The 21,839-nt window shown below is 45.7% G+C and overlaps 1 protein-coding gene across 1 annotated transcript in view; it reads right to left on the bottom strand.

Annotated features, from left to right (window-relative positions):
• SRF (serum response factor) overlaps positions 1 to 6,850 on the bottom strand; it is a 79,588-nt gene extending 72,738 nt beyond the window's left edge. The window contains exon 1 of the mRNA XM_048482542.1: positions 6,113 to 6,850. Coding sequence (XP_048338499.1) covers positions 6,113 to 6,637 — 525 coding nt within the window. The 5' untranslated portion in view covers positions 6,638 to 6,850. The remainder of the gene's footprint in view (positions 1 to 6,112) is intronic.
• Positions 6,851 to 21,839: the final 14,989 nt, after the last annotated feature.

The following is a 21,839-nucleotide window of genomic DNA, read 5'->3' as shown; positions in this document are numbered from 1 at the left end:
CTTCACCTATAGAGCATCTGCCCTGCATCTCTTCCAAAGCACCTGGCATAGTTCAGAAATAAGGCTCACAAGCACGTGTGAACTGTCAAGGCAAAACAGCTGCCATCAACCGCCACCTGCCAGGTGCTCAAGGCCTCCCAGCAACCACTGTTCCCAGACAGTAGATTTAAGTCTTTAAGGATTGCCATGCATGAGGAAGGACCATGGGTCAGCAGAACAGCATTTGTTTTATATGCAGAAGGTCACAAGTTCAATTCCTGGCATTTCCAGTTTGTTTTTTAAGGGACCTGGTAGGGTGATATGAACCAAGAGCCTGGGGAACCACTGCCTGTCTTGGTGAGTTAAAAGTTAAGCAAGCCTATTCAATACAAGCTAACACATGGTAATTGTTCCAATGGATTTCCAAAGTAGTCTGATCCTAGAGGGCCTACCCCACCTGCCAAAAGGAGGCATCTGTGCCATCCTGCTGGTCTTGCAGCTGCTCTACAGCCCTGTATGATATTGTCTGAACCATCAGGGAGAATTTGGAACAGATCTCTGCTTCCCAAGAGCAGAACTTCTCTTTAATTCTTGTTTTGCCAGACTGCCTGCAAGCTACTGCAAAGAGCCTGAAAGTGATCAGTGATACACTGAAGTATCATAACCAGGAAACAGGACAGCTGAGGGGGGGGGGGGGAAAGAGTCTTGTTCAACTCTGTCTATATGACAAGCAGCTGCCATATGGTTCACCACACACCACTGGCCTGGGGATAACAAGAACAGCTGTTAAAACATTTCTGAAACAGTGACAGAGTATGGAGGCCCCATTCACACAATATACTTGGCCCAAGATAGTAGATTAAGTTGAGCAATACAGTGACAATGCAGAAGCAGAGGGTGCCATCCCGTTACTGCTGGGTAAGCGATTCCCATTTGGTGCTTCTTCTGCTGAATCAAGCCTCAGAGGGTGCTTGTCTTAAGGCTGTTCTCTTACCTTCCACAGAAAACCTCACAGCTGAATGTTCAGTTGGTCCTCACAGACTCAGTTAGATTGTCATGGGGTCTCAGTAGACCCTGCCAAGCATTATTGCTAAAAAGAAACTAATTCAGCAAGAAAAAACACTTCCTCTACCACGTTCATTTCGCTCAGAAGATGTTTTCCTTTCTTAACCAGGCTGATAAGGTTACAAAGATCCATCCCACAGTAACCCCAAGCCTAGGCTATTCTAATGCACATTATAAAGTCATTCACACTGGTTTCCAGTGGAATACCACATCAGATCCAAGGTTTTGGTACTAAGTTTTAAAGAATGGACTGGGGCCTTCATAACTGCAGGACCACCTCTCCAGATACACCTCCAGGAGACTGCTTGGCTCCATGGAAAACAATTTGTGATCCATGCCTGAGAGACATCAGAGAGTCCTCAACCAGGGCCAGAGCATTTTTAGCTCTGGGCCCAGCCTGGTGGAACACTCTGTTGAATGAGACCAAGACCCTGCAGAACCTGTCATCGTTCCAGAGGGTTTGAAAGATGGCACAATTTTGCCAGGCCTATAGTTTAGGGTAGCAACAGCATTCCAACAGACCTGCCCTTCCTCCTGCCCCTCCACCCTTCCCCTTTTATTTTAGAAACTGGTTAAGGCACAACTGGATTTTATTGTCATTGTTATTGTAAGGTGCCCTGAGCCTACAAATAAATAAAAATAAATATGAAGTCTGCCCATAAACTCTAGCTGGTACAGAACAATGCATTTTGATTATTACTGAGAATGAGGTGAACACACATAGTATAAAGTTTTCTATTCTGCAGCCAATCCATTGCTTACCAATTAGTTACCAGATTAAATTAAAGATCTTGAGTATCACCTGCAAAACCCTTTATGACCAAGGACAGACATATCCAAATGACTACCTCTCCCAATATGCCCCACTATGCTCATCTGAGCAAAGGCTACTTTAGGTCCCATCCTGCAGATGGGTGAGATCAGCAACTGCTCATACCCAAGCATTTTATGCTGTGGCTCCCAATTGGTGGAACAGACTGCCTGAAGTCAGAAACGCTCCCAACACTTCTATCACTCCATAAAATGTATGAAACTGAAATGTCCATGAGGACATTTTTTAAGAGAATGGGGCCATAGTAAAATCAGAACTGTTCAGCAAGCTGCTTTAATAAAGGAATAAGAGATACCAGTTTGTGGGACTGTTTATTGTATCTATTTGCTTTCGCTGCATTGTTTTCTAATTTCTTTAGTCCAAATTTTGCATCTCTTCACGTCTTATACCATTTTTATTGAAATTGTTTTCTGACTTCATAACAATCTTATCACAATGTTTATTATATATTTCATACTGTTCTTACTGCATTGCTATATTTTGTATCTGCAGTGAGTAAGGGGGACAATAAAGTAAATAAAAATGAATCTGAAAATCTGAAAATTGCCTTGCAAGGACTTGCTGTTCAGAAACACTTTGAGTAAAGACATAGAAAGGAGGTTAGAGGTAACACTCTAAACCTTTCCGCCTTGCTCTGAGTATTACAGTACCAAAAGGGCAGCTGCAAGAAGCAGTAGCTTAAAAAATGGATGTGTTATGTTCCATAGACGTTACCTGATGTGGTATTATACCAAAAAGTCTAAGTTAGGCATCAGGGAGACCTGAATTCAGACTCACTAAGGCCACAATCCTAAACATCCTGAGCACAATTCTATGAACACAGCAGAATTTACTGTTGAGTAAATATGCACAGGCTCTTACTGCAGGTCACCTTAGCCAAGGAACTTTCTCTCAGACTTGGCTCCTAAGTGCAACATGCTGATAATAATCCGAACTTGCCTTTTAGAGTCTTTCCAAAGGTTACAGTAAGATAAGGTACTTGGGGCATTGTAAAAATTCTAAGTATTATCATTGGTCAATCCATGGGTATTAGTCATGACAGCTGCATAACTTTTTCAGATCTAGAGGCAATATACGTTGGAATAGCCATTGTGGGGGAGAAGTGGAACTATTGCTTTCATACCCTACATGCACCTCTCTCAGAAGCATGCGGCTGGCCACCGCTATAAACAGGATGCTAGGCTAAACAGACCTTGGTATAATCCAACATGGCTCTTATTATGTTCTCAATTTAAATTCTGAAGAGGCAGAATGTACACATTATGTATGGTTTCCATGTCTGGGTGCCAGAACTTGTTCAGCCCTTAGGCTAAGGTACCACACTCTTCAGTGAATTGTCATTATATCCTAAGCAGCCACAGTGGCATCAAGACAGACACAGGGAAAAGTTGAAGTACCCCTATAAAAAGTCTTAAAATCAATTCAACTCATAATTAATCCATGTAACTCTGGAAAATGTAGTGTCAGGGAAACACTGAAAATCTGTAACAATTAGCAAATCTTATCCCTATCACAAAACTACAATTCCCAGAGTTCCCTGAGGGCAAAAGAAACAGTGTAAAACCAATTTAGGTTTATATAATTGAACATATCAGCTATCACGCTGTCAAGTAGCAACAAAAGGCTACTCCATCCATCCTGTATAGGAATCCTCACTAGTTATAATAATCACTACAATTCACCAGTGGTGAATGGCAGTACTTGTCTACATAATCAGCATGACATGCAAGTATGTATACAGAAAGGCTTCAAGGTGACTGCTCCCTGGTGCTCCTGGAAGCTCACTAACACCAATTCCAGCATGCTGCCTCTGGAAGATATAATCTAAAGACACATGAAACACAACCTGACATTTGCTCCTTATATTGAAGCCCATCAATATTGAGGCTTATTGCCAAAGGCTCCTGATGTCTACTCAGAACTCAGTGTCACTAAATTCAGTGGGTCTTACTCTTGGATAAATATGCCTAAGACTGCCACTACAGAAAGATATAACAGCCTTCTTTTTATTGCAAAACAGCAGAATAGATTCTTAAGCATAGGATTGTCTGTCTTTACAGAGGTTTTTTTAAACAAGTAGATTGATTTGCTTTGGTGAGCAGGGAAATTCTTAAGTTTAGTTGTCTGAACCATAGTAAAAATGCTTAAATACACAGCATGTTGACTAAAGGTTGTCAGTCCACAGTATACAATGGAGCAACCAATAACATTAAGTGAGCAAACACAGGAACTGGTGGCATTTGAGCTATCATCTTCTTACCCCATCCTCTGTCCAAAGAGCTGAGGGATGACATACTTGGTTTATCCCTCCCCTGTTTTATCAACAACAGCCGTTTTAGCTAAGGCTGAGAGTGAGCAACTGGGCCAAGGTCACCCAAAGAACTTTACTGATTGAATATGGATTTGAACCCATGCCTCCCTCATTCTACACCACAACGGTTTTCAAATCTGAACTATTAGTTTTCAGTCCCCTTTTTATTTGCCCTATTACAATAGCAAGTAGTGTATGTAAAATAGCCAGGCCTAGAATTTTGCAAAAATCAGTTACTATTTTTTAAGGACACGCATGAGGGCCCTAGTTACTAGCACATACAAGCAAGAAAATGCTTTATAGTCCAGCTACTTTTGTAGACTTTATTTACTAGGCTGGGGGAAGCTAATGGAAGAACACAACTATTTTGTTATGAAGACTATCATGAGAAAAAATGAACTGAAGGGAAATTTTGCTGACACCTCAGACATTACCCTGTCAAGAGAACTTGGAGGCGACATTGGTTTTCCAACACAGCCTCATGTGACACCTCAAATAATACATTTGTAGTGTTCAAGAAGTCATAACTGTTTTTGCTGCAACAAACAAGACTGCTTCCTGAGGTTGTCTGCTATTGATACTTTACCACATCAAATCTTAACAGTGAGCAACACTGAATACCACAGCAGACCATTAAAACTATTAGTTGTTCTGCTGAGGTAACAGGTACAGTATTTACTCCACTGCAAGATGAGGGGTCTTTTTTTTCCAGGTATGCCGTCCAAAAAGAGTCATCTTACATTTGAATACAAGTTGCATTAATTTCTGGTTAAAAATTGAGGGTGTATAACTTTTTTTAGAGGGGAAAAAAGAGCAGTAACACCTCACAAACTAACAAAATTTCTGACCAGGTGTATGAGTTTTAGTTACAACTCACTCCTCAGAAAACGTTTTAGGGGGGATTGCCATACATTCAGTTATTTTAGATGGCCCAAACAGAGTGTCACATTAGAGATAGTATATTTTTAAAAACATTCCAGCAAGCACACTTTAACAGCATTAGCTCTGCTCAAAAAGATCTGTACTTGGATTATTGTGGCCAAAGCCACCTCTACTTTGAGAAATTTAAAATTAGAGAAAGTTTTAAACCATCATCCAGCCCCACAAACTCAAGACTCCAATAACGTTTTATTCTCCGAGGGAACCCCAATCATAAACAACAATTACTCTGCCCATTGCACTAGCTGCCAACTTACCAGACAAGTACACAGCTCCCGCAGCCCAATCCCATATATGTTAACCCATAGTTAAGTCCGTCGGAACTCAGCCGAGCTTAGTCCTAAGCGTGTCTTGGGGTGCAGCCTTTACAGGAGAAGGGACATATAAACCCCATTCCACTGCGAGTTGTGCCACAGGGCTTGCCACATACTGCGACCTTTCACCTACCCCAAACCTAAAGGAAAAACTTTAAAGAGAACCAGCCCCATTTCCTTTGCTGGAACACTTAAGGGCTGGACTGCAAGGGAACCGCCGCCGAGCTGAATACAGTAACAGGCCAGAGTGGGGCGTGCCTTTCCGGCGATGGGAGCGGGTAATGGCCAGGCCCATGCCTATCTCCCTTCCGGTGTCAAGGGACCAGCCCTGACAGTTTCACTCTGCAGCAGCTTCAACGCTGCTCCGGTCTGCAGCAAGCGGCAGGCAAGTCCTTTCCAGGAGTGTGCTGAACGTCTAGAGCACGTGCACTTAAAGATAAATAAGAGTGGCACTGAGCATGTAAGGAGTACAAAAGTAAAAAGATACGTTTCCGGAAGCATGTGGGGACAAGAGGCAGCTTGAGACCCAGCATCTCCCACTTTGTGCTGAGAAAGAAGAGCCGCCTCCTTTTCCACCCACAGCGCCGCAGACCTTCGACATGCAAGTGAATGCAGCCCCGGTCCCACCCGCCCAAAGGCGGCCCTCTCTGGCGCCGCCAAACCCCGCGCTACCTTCTTCATGATGCCCGTCTTCCTCTTGCTAAACGTGGTGTAGCGCCGTAGTTTGTTGTCGATAAATTCCATCTTGATCTTGACGCGGCCGCGGGTCTTCTTGCCGGGCTTGGCCCCACTGACGGCCCCGCTCACCCCGCCGTAGCCGCCCACCGCGCCCGCGGCCGCCGCCTCCGCCCCCACCACCACCCCCAGTTCCATGTCGCCCAAGGTCCGCTTCACGCCACGCCGGTCGCCGACCAGCTCCTCCTCTTCGCCCGAATCGGAATCGCCTTCGCTGCCGCTGCCCACCACCGCTGCCACACCCGGGTCCCGGTCCCGCTCGAAACGACCCCCGACCGGCCCCTGCCCACTAGGCGGGCCTGTCCCGTTGCCGGGGCCCCGAATCCCTGTACCGCCGCCGCCGTTGGCTCCACGAGGAATCCCGGGGCCGGGCCGTCCGGCGGATGTCCGCGCCATGCCCATCACCGAGCTCCGAGGCAGGGCAGCAGCGCCGTTCCCGGCCCCTGCCTGGCTGGGAAGCATGGTGCCGAAGTGGGTGCGGGACCAGCGCGACAGGTCAGGCCGGTGCTGCTGCTGCCATGGGGCCCCCGCGCCGGCTGATCCGGCCCGGGCCCCTCTCCGGGCACCGGCCACTCGCCTGCCTGGCTGCTTCGCCGCTGGCTCACGCTACAGTCAAGCCCTGCGCCGGCCTGGGACTCCCCCCGCGATGCCTTCCACCATATAAAGCGATACAATGTTGCCTTTTATGGAGAGAACGCTCCTTATATGGTGAGAGCCGGCGCTTTGCATCTATTGGCCATCCCCTCGAGGTCCTCTCTCGCCGTTGGTCGAAGAAGGTCTAGCCCGGCCTCTCATTGGTCAGAAGGACGCGGGGCTTATTTGCATACATTCCAAAAGAGCTGCGTCCGCGTCGACGTCACCCCGGAGGAGCAGCTTTTAAAGAGACAGGACCTTCCTGAGAAGTAGAGCCTGTAGGGGGGAGGAGCGTAGAGAATGCGGGTTGAGCAAGAGTGGCGGCAGAAGTAGCCAATCGACGAGGGAGCGGCGGGCCGTTCCGATGCGTTGCGTGGCTAATCGGAAGTAAAGTTCCACTCAACGCGCGAGGAAGCGCGGATAGAATTTGGAGTCCGGCAAAAGCTTTGGATCCTGCAGGGGAGGCAGAACGGGAGGTGGCACAGGAATGTAGCATTACTTAAATTCAAAAATGCACAACTAAATTGACGATGTTCCAGAAACGGTACAAACCTATGTGAACAAGGAAAATCGAGAGAAATCTTTCTTAGCCCTGTCACTACTAAGAGAGAGAGAGAAAGAAAGAAAGAAAGAAAGAAAGAAAGAAAGAAAGAAAGAAACTGGGTTTAGCGTTAGTAAATAATACCTCCTCGCTATAACAGGGCAGGGCCTTGGCCTTTCTTCACTCTCCTGAGGACCAACTTGAAAAGATCAAAGCCTGTGAAGGAGTAGGCTGTAATTCTAATCATTCTCTACTGAATTCATAAGCAGGTTACAGAAGTAAACTTAGGCTTGATCTGCAAAAATAGACGCTGTTGGAAACTGTGAAGGTTATGCAACTATTTCTTTCACACCTCGGGGATTGTACCTTGGTTCTCAACCAGGAGGTGGAAGGTCTCTTTGTTTTAGAATCTGTGGGTTGGAGAGGTGTGATTCCTCCTCAAGCTTTGTCTACTGTTGATCCAGTTGTTTGGGACACAGATAATAAGAACATAAGAGCAAGCCAGCTGGATCAGACCAGAGTCCATCTATTCCAGCTCTCTGCTACTCGCAGTGGCCCATAATGTTATCCATGTCCCTAATGTCCCTCCCGCTTGCATCTGCCTGAAGCCTGGTGTTGCCAAGGTTCATGTCAAGCAAACATTTGTCACAGAATGTTCGGGAGGGGTTCGTCCCCACCCTGAACCGCTTGGTATGACTTAGCATTTTGGCCGAATGCTGCTCGCCTTTTAACACCCCCATCATTGGCATAGAGAAAAAGGATGGGCCCTTGCAGATGGTGCATGACCTCTGCTGGATCAACACCATCACAGAAGACCTACATCTGGTCATACCGAACCCTTACAAGCTTCTGACCCTCCCTCCGTCTGAACACGACTTCTTCACATGTCTTGACCTGAAGAACGCATTTTACTCGGTCGGCCTCACTGAGGACTGCTGTCACATTTCTGCTTTTGAGTAGACCTTCCCAGATGGCAGAAAGCACAATTCACTTGGACCTCTTTGCCCCAGAGGTTCAAAGGAACTGCCACTGGGAAAGCCCTCCTGGCCTTAACATGATTCAGTATGTCAATGACATCCTCCTTTCTGCCTCCACTAGAAAGCAATGCCTTCTAGGCACTATCAGCCTGTTCAATGTTTTGGCCAAGGAAGGTTTCTGAATTTCCAAACAGAAGGCCTAGATTGCCCTTCCATATCTTGGTTACCTTATCTGTAGGGGAGAAAGGGGATTGACATCTGACAGCAAGGTAGTGATGTGCAGAGTCCAGTTGCCTGAAACCCAAAAAGCCCTGCATAAATTTTTGGACATGGCCAGATACAGCCACAATTGGATCCCGGATTATACCTCTATAACGAAGCCCCATTTGGTCTGGGAACTGGATGAGCCGCTTACTTTTCACCAGCTCAAGGAAGCGCTCATCAGCGGCCCGGCTCTAGGACTCCCTGACATCAAAAAGCCCTTCTATCTCTTTGTCATAGAAGCAATGGGAATAGCAAAGGGAGTTCTGGTTCAGTCATTCACCAACAGCCTGCATCCAATGGCTTATCTCTCCAAACCGATCAGGTCGCCAAAGGATGCCCCCCCGCCCCGTTTGTGTGCCATTGCAGCAACCTGCCTTCTGGTTGAGGAGGCTGTTGTTCCCTCTAGAAGCACAACTGACTTTTTTGTACCTCATCTGTGCTGGCTGTCTTGAAGCAAAAGGGGAGACACTGGCTGACACAGCAGCGGTTGGCTCAGTACCAAGCCATCCTTGTTGACAGTCCAGGAATTGTTTTGGCTTCCACCATGGGTTAGTAGTTCTCAATAGCAGAAATGGAGGCTGAGATATTTTTGAATTGCTGCTTCAAAATATAACTGCACAATAACACTAGAATGCCTGTGTGAAAGGGAAAAAATGGAGAGGGTTGTTTTTCTGCATCATGGATGACATCCCATTACCATCAGGAATAAAAGATTTTTAGCAGTAGTTTGTGGAGTAAATGCAACTGAAGAGAATGGAGGGATGGATTTCACAGAACAATGTGTGTGGAATGTCTTCACAGAAAATGTTTCCAAGACACAAGCTTTGACCACTGGGAAAATTTGTGGTAAGCGGTGCATGCAGAAAAAGCCTATTTTGAGACATGGATAAATCTTACACCCCAGTCTATGTAAATAATCTATGATAATGACTACAACCTTAGTGAAAACCTGGGGGCTGTTGCTATCCTGAATGGGAGACCTGTGTACTGTAGGGACAGTGTGATTCATTGGAAGCAGAGATATCTTTGAAAAATTGTTCTGATCGTTGTCATGAAAGAAGGCATGGAGCAGCTCTAGAATCACAAACCAGATGGCCAGGCATAACAGAGGGAGAACGTTGGAAAGGGACACCATTCTGAAATTCTGTTCTGACTGTGGGGCAGATGCCAAAGGGAGGGGGGGACAAGTGCATAACTGAGAAACAAACCAAAAGGGAATGGACAGTCAAAATGAAGGCGCCTATATATGTGCAAATGGCCTTACACATGCATACATGATTGGAGTTGGAGGAAAAGTCTTTTGAGACTGGGGCTGCCAACATCTGGCCAACAAAGAGATTTCATTCAGGCTGCCAGGAGAATTCTTTGCCTGCCTGAATGTAAAGGGATCCTGGGCCTGTGGAAGTTGGGAGGGAGAGAGATTGCTGCCCAATTCACTGTCCCCATAGCACAGATCCCCACTCGAGTCACCCTCAGGGGACGACCAAGTGCTGGCCATGAATGGATAGTTGGACATCAGTGTGGCAAATAAAGTGCAAGGTCGGTGACTGTAAAATATTTGCTGATGAGAAATTTGAGCTGGTAGAGACCGGGGGGGTGGAGGATCTTGGGGTTGTGGGTAGTGTAATAAAAATGTTGACTCCGTATGTGGCACTATTGGGGAAGAAGGCCAATACTATGTTGATGATTAGGGAATGGTTTGAAAATTAAACCACCAGTATTATGGTTAAAAGTGGGTAAACCCTAATTTGGAGAACCTTTTCTTTTTTCCCCATAGAATTAGAACTTGGAAGCACCCACTTCTTTATTAACAAAAATCATGCTTAAAATTCCATGAGCAGCAGTCCATGAGTAAGCCAAAGACACCACCCCTTGGAATTCTATACAAGGGATCATGGACTTCCTACCCACTCCCTCCTCTGCTTCCAAAACACCCTTGTATGCCAGTTGACCACAGTGCAGGAATTCCTACGCTACCACTGGGGTGTTCTTGCTGTTGGAAGGAACACCATAGCAGTGCCACTGTTAATACAGACTATCCAATTTGTATTCAAATTTGAAGGAAAACCTCTTTTATGTTAAGTACTATCGGGTCTAGTGCCACTAACTGGGGGCCATTTGCAGTGCAATCCACAGTAGATTTATATTCCTCTAAACCCACTGGGTTTATAAGGGTGCCACTCTGCTTAGAACTATACTGCTAATGCAGGTGAATGTAGAATCATAGAGTTGGAAGAGACCACAATGGCAGGTCATGGTTCAGAGATAGAGCATGTGTTTTGCAAGTAGAAGATTCCATGTTCAGTCCCTATTATCTCCAAATTAAAACGGTCAGATAAAAGGTGCTTTGAAAACCTTGAAACATTGGAGAGCTGCTGGCAGTCAGTGCACACAATACTGTCCTTGAAAATTCAGTGGTTTCATTCAACATAAGGCAGCTTCATAAATATGTCTCTCTGTGTGTGTGTTTATTAATAATTGGCTAGGGGTTAGAACATTTTACGATGAACCCTTAGCCAATTGTCATGCAGGACACATACCTGGGCAAGCCCTGTGCATCCTGCATGGCCATTGGCCTGCACCCCACCCGACAACTCCCAAACGAAGCCATTGTTGCCCTGCAGCCTACCCCAGCCAAAGACACACAGATCCTCCCCACCCCAAATGGTGCACCAGACTCCAGGCCAACTGGCGGAGAGCCGCCACTGCATTGGAACTCTCTACAAGCCTCCCACCAAAGTGCCCTCCTTGCCACCCAGATGACAGTCCCTCCATCCCATACAACCCCTGCCCTCCTGCAACAACACAAGGCCCCAATCTCCCATTCCCCTCCCAAACAACTTCATTTCCCCCACACGTACCAATGGCACCAAGCTGCCCTCCCTCCAGCCCAGAATCCCCCCCAGAAACCCCCACACCCACCTGTAACACCAACACCAAAGGTGAGTCTGGCTGGGCCTGCAGCAGAAGCCAGTGAGGGGCATGCTCCTGGTGGGAGGAAAGAGGGCAGGGTATCTTCAACTGGCCCTCCCTCCTTACTAAAGCCCATTTTAATGTACACTAAAATGGGCTTTAGTGCTAGTGTGTATATATGTGTATGTGTATATATACATATGTATATGTGTGTGTGTATATATGTGTGTGTGTGTGTGTGTGTTTACATGAAATATTCATTTAGTTGTCCTACGTAATTGAGAATATGATCCATCTATTAATTTGTCTACTGTAGAATTAAGTCATGTTTGGATACACTCCATATGGCTCATCCAAACCCCACTGAATCAACTGGATGTGTTCAAAGATGTGTGTAACCATTCGGAGTCACCCACTGTTACACAAAGCTAGCTGCCTGTGACCAAATTATATCAGGTCATAAAATATACATGGTTTATTATGTATTGTTCACGACTGCTTCCAAGGCAGACATGGGTTTGCCAAGAATGTGTACCAATTTGGCAGCATTCATGTCTGTCTTGGGAAACAGATACATGATAAACCCTTTATATCAAGGAATGGTAATTCTTAGCAGGTTACTTGCAAACATTGTACTGGGAATGGCCCCAGTATTAAGATTCCAGCAACCTTAGCAAGTTGATAGAAGAGAAATAGAACTTGTTTTTAAAAATAGCGAGAGGAGAGCTAGTACTTTCATAATGTAACAATATAAGTTGGCAGGAAAGGCATTATATCTACCATTGTCTGTGGTAGCTTGGAAATGGACTTCAGGGGGAAAATGTCCACTGATTTCTGCAACTCAACCAAGTCTCTCATCAACCTCATTCATCCTTGCTTGAATTTTGTGCACACATGTATTGAGATCTGAAGATCTGGTTCCCACAGCAACCATCAGGAGCTCCAAAGAGAATGTCAATTTACAGGATGCTAAATTTATTTCATAATATTTCCTGCTGCATTCTGTGACTCTGCTACCATGGAAATGTGAGCAGACCATGCCTCCAGAAGATGTGTTCTTGGTGCATGCACACACACAAAATCCCAAGCAGGGACCTTCATTCACATGTCTCTCACTAACAGAATACTGGACATCAGAAGTACTGATCTCAAAGAGCTATCAAATCAGATATCAGGCTCCTTTCAGCTCAGTACTTTCAATTAACTGGTCAAGTTTGACAATAATTGAAGTTGCCCTTTCCCCCTGAGATCCAATTCAGAGCTGATGCATGGGTTCAGAAAAAGCTCTTAGTACAGCCACTCTGAATGCATGAGGGCAACAGGTGTACCAGATAGCTTAGACTTCTCATTCCAGCACCTCAGAAAGCTCATGTTTTGCTCAAGATTCTCATATCGGGAGAAACAGGGTGGATCTGATTTAAATCAAAGTTGGTAAGATTTGATTTAAATCGTGGTTTTCTGCTTAAAGACTAAGTCTTGCTTGTATAATCATAATATTTACAACTAGATGATGGTTTCATTTTTAGAATAACTTTTCAGATTAGTTTTACAGTTAGATCAAAAATTATTTGGTTATGCTATTAGAAATACATAGACAGATAATTATGAAATTATTGTGAAGTAAACTATCTCCAGCTTTGTTTGGGTCACCAGGCCGTGCATTTCTTTCTTGCAGTGTTTGTGTTTTGCACACATGCCTGTCTTACCCATAGCTAGAGGAACTTCATTAAAAAATCCTAAACTGGGTCTCCTCTGTGGCCCACTGCCATTATATATTTTCTCTTCCAGGGAGAGGATATTGTGATAAAACTCAGCCTACGCACAACAAAGATCCCAAGACTTGTGGAGTGTTCTGCTCAAAAGGTTCCACTTCCATTTTTACCACTTGCCTCTCCCTCCTCACACTTGGCTCCTTGTGCAGCCACTGTAAACAACCTTCCTTTCATTTAATTTCTTGAAACTTAGCACTTAAGAGGTAAGGAGTTGATTCCGTGTACATAGATTTGCAAAGGAACCATGCCCATAACAATCTGACTGAAACCTCTGGAAAAGCATGGCATCGTGAATGGGTTTATGGAATTCATTTACCCCAAAATTTAAACATTACATGAATATACAGTCTCATACTACATAACTAAAAATTGTTTCTTAATGAACAACCTTTAGACTGAAACTTCTCTAAACAGAAAACTATTCAAACTATCTTTAGATAGATTTTTCCTCTAAAAGCATTTTATTTTTAAAAAATCCAATTTAAAAATTGGATTTTTAATATATATATATATATATATTAAAGACATAGATTTTTATCCAGCCTGGGGAGAAATTTCTCCAGCTGCAATCTGTGGCTCAGCCTCTCATACCGTAGACCTCTAGGGTCCAATTTAACCGTGATGTCTAGCTAGCAAAAGCTTGGTGCCTGTACAGCATTCCATGCCCCAGTATCGATATATATAAAAATGGAACCATGCGTTTGTTGCTTTGAGAATAACCCCGCACCTGCCAGCCCAAACGCTCTGAAAATTTCACAGACACTTACTCATTCCCCCGACTGTGTTCTTACGTACCTCCCGCTGTCAGGCAACACACCTGAGCCAGGTAAAACATCTTTTTCCTGGCGCACCAGGCCATGAAGTTACCTGTGTGTAACTGTCACCCTTAGAATGTTCATGCCCTTAGAATGTTCACTCAGATGGCTAGATATGAGCAGTGAAAACAGTACATAGGCAATAACTCGAGTGGATGTGAAACACATACACAAGTTGCCATGTGAGATGTCAGGTGGGGTTCCTCACACGCAGGTGCCTTTCACTCTCTGTGCCTTACCCACTACTACCACATAACACACCTACTCTCATACACATTCAGCTGAGGGAGAGGGATGGGACGGAGGGGGAGGTATGCAAGGGAAGACAAGTGAGGGAGGGGACAGAGAGTGAGGGGTGGCATGCAAGGAAGGGGAGGGAGCGGGCCCAGCATCTGGATATGACCCACCCACTCTAGCAAAGGGAAAGGGGAGGGAGGTAGGGAGAGGGGTGCCATGCAAGGGAAGAGAAGTGAGGGAGGATGCGGTCACACACATCAATGACATCACACAGTATCAGCCTGTGCATTTCCATGAGCTCGTACTGCTGGCCTCTGCAATTGATTTGCTGCTACTGTTCCTTTCCCATTTCACCACAATAAGCCACAGCAACTCGTGGCCGGGCCCCGCTAGTCTTATTTAAATGAGGACTGCTTTGCCTGCAAGCACACTCTTAGCATGCTAGAGATCCATGGCCTGAGCCAAGCAGGTTCCATGTGGGGTGCTAATTTGGCATGCATAGGATCTGGGGACCAGGTAAATGCGATGCTGGGCACGTATGACACCTCACAATTCTTGTTTGCTTGACATCATGTTCAAAAGTTGGGGTTAGACCTCTCTTCCTCCGGCGATCACATAGCTACAACATTTCTTTGGGCCTTGTCCTTCCTATCAGTCCTACACATATGCATTGTCTCTGACACCCAAGGTCGTTTTAAAAGGCTGCTCTAAAAAAAACCCTTTTCTTTCCCACCACCTCCTTTCCCAACTATCCTGCCAGTATGAAGCAGCCCAGATTCTGCCCAGAGGCCCCAGACCAGGGGTCGGGAACCTTTTCCGCTCAAAGAGCCATTTGGCTCACCCGGGCGAGGATGGGCTCGGCGGCTCGGCCTGGCCGGCCACCGGGAAAGCGCCCGCCCCGCAATCAGCGGGGCGGGCAAGAGGTAAAGCCCGCGGCTCGGCCTGGCCAGCCGCGGGGGAGAAATGCGCCCGCCCGGCAAACAGGGGACCGGCGGCTCGGCCTGGCCGGCCGCCGGGAAAGCACCCGCCCCGCAATCAGCGGGGCGGGCAAGAGGTAAAGCCCGCGGCTCGGGCCTGGCCGGCCGCGGGGGAGAAATGCGCCCGCCCTGCTTCCTGCAGGGCGGGCGAAGAGGGGACCGGCGGCTCGGCCTGGCCGGCCGCCGGGAAAGCGCCCGCCCCGCAATCAGCGGGGCGGGCAAGAGGCAAAGCCCGCAGCGCGGCCTGGCCAGCCGCGGGCGAATGATGCACCCGCCCTGCTTCCTGCAGGGCGGGCGAAGATGGGGCCCCGGTTCGGCTCATGGAGCCGCAGAACAGCAGCGGAAGAGCCGCATGCGGCTCGCGAGCCGCGGGTTCCCGACCCCTGCCCCAGACAAACAGAAGGAAGGAAAGCCCCCTTCTCCCCACATTCTGTTTTTGTTGTTACAGAGGTTGCTTTTGGGGCACTGAGGGAGGGGGGGAGAGGAATACTCCTGGCTGGGGCAATGGCGGCAGTAGCAAAAGCCATTTCTTCCTCCAGCCATCTAGCGCACTTACGCACACTTGTCCTGATGGATGCCCACCAACCACACAAGGAACTATTGCCAGTCTGGCACTAAAACAACATAACCCTGCATTTTCAATATTTGCAAACAATAATGTTTTGTGCTTTGAGTGATCATAATTCATTTTTATACGTATGTAAGACTCAAATATCTGTCAGTTCTTGGGGGGAGGGGGTTCATGTTTGAATGCTTCTCTCTTGGGGGAAACACTCCCTGCACATGTTCTAAGGATCTATATTTGAAACAAGAAAGTAATTAACCATGCTTTCTCCTGCACTGCCTGTTGTGATAAGCAGAGGCCTTTCATACCACTCGATACCTGAGCCATTTAACAGGAGATGCCTGGGAGTGAACCCAAGTCTTTTGCCTGCAAAACAAATGCTCTAACCAAGCGCTGTGACTCTATCCTGGTCAATAGTTTCAATTTAAACAAGAGCTGCATTAGATTTAAAAGAAGAACATTATCCAGAAACTGGAGTGCTGTGTGGTTTCCAGTCTGTATGGCCGTGTTCTAGCAGCATTCTCTCCTGACGTTTCGCCTGCATCTGTGGCTGGCATCTTCAGAGCCTTCGACAATACATTATCCAGAAAGGTTCCAAGATGTGTCTTAACAGAATCAGTTGTGGGTGTAAAACCATATCCACCTGATATCCCTAACTATGCCCATCCAAATTTCTTCCTGGCTCGGAATGGATTTTTCATTTCCCCTCACCATAGCTGTATGGATAGTTTCAGAAGATAGCCATGTTGGTCTTTAGCAAAACAGTTATATTCAAATCCAGTATTACCTTAGATTTTTGGGTATAAGCATTGGAGAGGCAAAGCTCCTGTAGTGTTGTCACTACAGCTCCCAGAATTCGGACTGATCTCCAGACTATAAAAATCAGTTCTCCTGGAGATAGTGGCCGTTTTGGAAAGTTGTTTCTGTGGCACTATACCTTGCTGGGGTCCTTCTGCAAACACTGTATTTGCCAGGCTATCAGAACTGGCTATCAAACCTTACCTTCATCAGATCTGACAAGGCAGCTTTTACTCTGATACCTCAAAAATCATGGTGGTCTTAAGGTGGCACTGGACTCAAATCTCATAGTTATGGGGCTCACTCTTCCCAAAATTAGGGTTGCCAGCTCTAGGTTGGAAAATAGCTGGAGATTTTGGGTGTGGAGCTTAGAAGGGCAGAGTTTAGGGAGGGGAGGGGCTTCAGTGAGGTATAATGCCATGTAACCCACCTTCCAAAGCAGCCATTTTGTCAAGGTGAACTGATCTCTGTTGTAACAGCAGGAGATTTCCAGTCACCACCTGGAGGTTAGCAAACATACCACAAGGCCAAATTCTGCTTTGGTGACTTTGACTGTGAAGTGTTTTAAAAAGTAGATTTTTATTTATGGAAGATTCAAGCTTCTGAACCTAACTTTGTTCGGCTTGTACGTGTCTGACAATTTCTGTACACAAACACACAAATATAGGGGCTTAGCCACAAGGCTACAGTAGTTGGTTGGTTGGTTGGAAGAAAATCACTGTTTCCATTGATTCAGAGCCTCTCCTGGAAATGTGGCAGCGCCATCTTGCGAAAAAGACTCATTACGGTTCAAGCTTTCCCCGCGGTAAACAGCATGTTGGGTTTGGACTGTGGGGATGTCAAGAAAAGTGTTAAAATTCTCAGTTAATGCTAGCTCACTTTGTTCAACTCCTCAGTTTAGGATAGCAGGGAAAATGTTTAGGATGGTGAAACAGCAAGGTTCACAATAAAGAGAAGAGGAGTTTGGACTTACCAGTATACCCCATCTTTCTCAACCAAAAGGAATCTCAAAGCGGCTTACAAACTCCTTCCTTTCCTCTCCCCACAACAGCCACCTGGTGAGATAGGTGGGGCTAAGAGACTTTTGAAGATCTTTGACTAGCCCAGGGTCACCCAGCAGGCTTCATGTGTAGAAGTGGGGAAACAAACTCAGTTCTTGGATTAGAGTCTGCTGCTCTTCAGTACACCACCACACTGGCTCCCTAGAAATCATTTATAATCAACCCAATAAAGTAAGACTGCAGGTGCCTTTGAGCCACTTCCTGTCCTCTCAGTAGCCACTGCAATGATGTCACAGAAGAAGAGAGCAGGAAGGGAAAACAATAGAAGGCCTTGTGTGGAGGTGGAGGGCAGCAATGACTCAGGTGGATGCGTTTAGCAAACAGTAAAGTCAGTTTCTCCTCACCAATACACTTCTTAATCTCTGCAAACACACAGCCACCTCTTATCACAGGCACCAGGCCAAAACTGTGTACATACGTATCTTTGACCATCACTCTCACTGGTGCAAACTAGTATGAATGGTGCAGTTCAGGTGTGCGTACTCTCTGGCATTCTTGTTGAACAGTAACATGCCAGGTTTGGTGCCCAGGCAGTTTCTCTCAAGCAGCTGAGGTGAGTTCTTGACTGGCTGTCAGTGCCACAGTGGCTGGCAACCCCCATTGCCATCTGGACTAGCACAACCATTAGATAGGACTGAGATAAGCTCCTGAGCTGCTGGTGGGAATTGGCTTGCTCCCAGTGACTATAGCCATCCGTATCCCCCTCCCCCTTTGGTTTGCTAGCTTACCAACATTGTTGCAGGCAAATGGTCCCCCCCACACACACTTTTACTGAAAAAGTTGCTGGGGAGGAGGGAGAGACACCTGCAATATTGTGCCCTCTCATGGCAAATTGGGGAAAGACATCCCCAAAACACAGCGCCTTAGAAGAGTTATAGGAAATAACTGAATTGTAAGGAACTGAAAAGTGTGATTGATACTTAAAATGTCCCCCTGTAAAAATGAAAAGAAATACTTTGCCAAGCTCTCTCTTGCATCTGTGCTATTTGTGGTGAGTGTTCTGTAAGTATTCTGCATAAATTGTTCTGCATGGTTTTGTAAGTGTTCTGCATACATTCTGTAGATTATGTATTGGAGTGGCAATTCCTAACCTCCAAGACTCAGGGTGGGTTAAAAATTCATTTTCAAGGACAGCACATACCACAGTAATGACATTTTGAAGCAAAGTACACAGTGCCGCTAACTGCTTTTGAGAACAGAAAAGTCTTCAAGCGCTAGTTCAATTTTTTTTCTGGAGATGGGAGCCCAGACTTCCAATTTGACTGTACCACAAGACTGGAATCCTTTCCTCTAATGTGGAAACTTTCTTTGTTCAGGATGTTCCATATTTGTCCTTTACCAACTGTGAGGAAGAAAGTAACTTGCTTAACCTCATTGGAGCATTCTGGGATGGTATTGTCACAGATAATAGAATTCTCCCCTTTCCTCCTCCAAATACTCAAAGGTGGTCAAGTTGGGGAAAGCCTCTTTAAAGCTGGGAAGGAACCACCTCTTGTGTGTCATTTTTATAGTACATCAGTGTTTTACTAAAGACAGCACATTCAGTTAAACTCAAGAGAGATCACCATGGATGAATTGAAGTTGTACCTTCAATATGTAGGCATATATACTCATAAATGTTCTGTTTGGAATACTTCCTAGGGCAAAATGTGTAACTGCATATGATATACATTAACAAAACCACACAGCTCACATTACAACGTGACATTAAAATATGGGATAGTTCCAGAATAAGAATTATTCTGGAGGAACTGGGTTTGATTCCCCGCTCTGCCACTTGAGCCGTGGGGGCTTATCTAGGGAATTCCGATTAGCCTGTGCACTCCAACACACACCAGCTGGGTGACCTTGGGCTAGTCACAGTTCTTCTGAGCTCTCTCAGCCCCACCTATCTCACAGAGTGTTTGTTGGGAGGGGGGAGGGAAAGGAGATTGTAAGCCCATTTGCGTCTCCTACAGGAGAGAAAGGGGGGGATATAAATCCAACTCTTCTTCTCCACCTCCTTTATTTTGAGACTTTACCTCATAGGGTCCCTGGAACTGTGCCTGACCTTGTAAACAAGTGTAGAGAGAGGCAGGCATTGTTATTCCAGAGCAGTGGTCTGGGCATCTAAAACTGGTGGGGAGGAAAAAGAGGATGTATCCTTCACTTAAACTCCACTCTGTGTAAGTAAGTTCCAATACTCAATAGAAAAATTCAGTCCAAATATTTTCTAACTCTGCTATACACTGAAAATGTTCTATTTAGCACCAAATAAAGCAAACTCAAAATTACAACTTATGTGGCCAGTAAGAGTAACAGTAAAGCTAAGTGAGCGTACTATACTAGAGCCTTCAGAAGATGTTTTCCCAGTAGAATTTTCAGTCCCGCAAGAGCTCTGATTGCAAATAAACCAGTACACTTCTTAATCTCTGCAAACACACATTTTGCAGAACAAAACCCCCCTGGTGACTTAGGTTCTTTTTGATAGATTTTAATCCCTTCTTATCTCTGCCGTCTCTCCCTTCCAGTTCATCTTATTTGGAAAGCCTTCTAATGTGAAAGTCCCTCTTGGGCACACCTCTCCCCTCAAAACCTCTGCCTGCTCCAGTCAGAAGACTTCCCTTGCCTGTTTCCCAGCCTGAGAAAAATCAAATTTTTGCTCATTTTTTTCTCTGGCTCCATAATTTGCACTCCTGAGGGAAGGGCCTTCAAAGAAGATTCCCTCTTGGTTTCCTCACTGCCAACATCCGGGCCCAAACAGACATCCTATTAAAACAATAGGACTTATTTAGTTCCATGGGTCCCCCTGAGTAAGGATCTAGTTTAAGTTAACTCCATATTTTCCCTTCTAGATTTCCATGGATTGCTTAAATGCTTGCTTGGCTCACTCTCAATGTGATCCTTCCTCAGACCTCTGATTTTACTTGGGTCTGAACTCTACTTGGATCTTCAGATACCTGAACACTTGATAAGTGACCCTGGACACTATCCCCATGAAGAAAAGGATGGGTACCATCTCCTTCTACTCTCCTTGTGGTCCCATCTTTATTCTTCTTCAGCTCTCATCCTCTGAAACTTATATTGCACAGTGGTTTTGTGTGGGTGTTCTGACTGTGTACAGGTATTGCAATTTAGTGTTTTGTGCTTTAGTGTACAAGAGTGACTGAGCACTTGTATTCCTGTTCCCTCCATAAACATTCTCTGGTTATTATGCTACATTCCTGCTTCCAAGTCATCCCATTGTTTCAAAGATCTGTTAGAAACGTGTGTATCATTCCATGTAGCCAGGTGGGCAATAGAACCTAAAACTGTGGTAAAATCAAAATAAGTTTTCTTTATATACGTGGTTTGTCCTTTGGACCAAGGAGGCAGACCTAATGTACAAAATGTGCGTAAAGATACATGTGACCTTCTCAAGCATACACAGCAACATCCCTGAGCTCTGCTGCCCATCTTGTCTTAAGTTTCAAAGGCAAGTCCAGATCCTGATGTATTGTAATACACCTCCCAGAGAACAGTACCTGATGTTGCTGTAAAGCATTTAAAAATCAAGCTTTCAGAATTGTACTGTGCATGTTTTAACTAAAAATTTCAAAATATGGTAGTACAATTCTCCTGAAAAAGTTCCAAGTCCATCAAACAAGCCCATCGTGAGTTCGAACCCACCTTGGGAATCTTAACATTTATTTCTTTCCATGGGTCCTCTAGGCCAAAATTACTTTTACGGGCTTCTTGGTGCTCTTCCATTCAAGGATTTATCAAGAACACACCTTCTCTGCTTTAAACAATCCTATTGAATTGTATGCTTTCAGGCCATAAACTGAGCTGAGGAATCTCTTGGATTCAGTTAACATGTAATAGATTGGCTGCCAGTGGGCCTGGGACCAGAACTCAAACAGCCCCGCAGTGGCCCTCCGTCGCGGCAACCCCCCTGAACTAACCATCGTCCAAAAAGTCCAGAGGAAATCTCTGGATCGGCATCTGAAGGACTCCACCAGAGAGAAGTATGCTGTGGACCTGCAACGCAAACCAGACCAAGGCAAGGTGTTTGAGGTCACCTCGCAGTGGGACGCCAGCAACCACTTCCTGTCCCGGGGAGATTACACCCGCTTTGCCGACTGGCGCTTCA

Source organism: Sphaerodactylus townsendi, linkage group LG01, assembly GCF_021028975.2.
Source record: "Sphaerodactylus townsendi isolate TG3544 linkage group LG01, MPM_Stown_v2.3, whole genome shotgun sequence".
NCBI lineage: Eukaryota > Metazoa > Chordata > Lepidosauria > Squamata > Sphaerodactylidae > Sphaerodactylus > Sphaerodactylus townsendi.
Note: the sequence above shows the minus strand (reverse complement) of the source record. Positions and strands in the feature narration are given on the sequence as shown.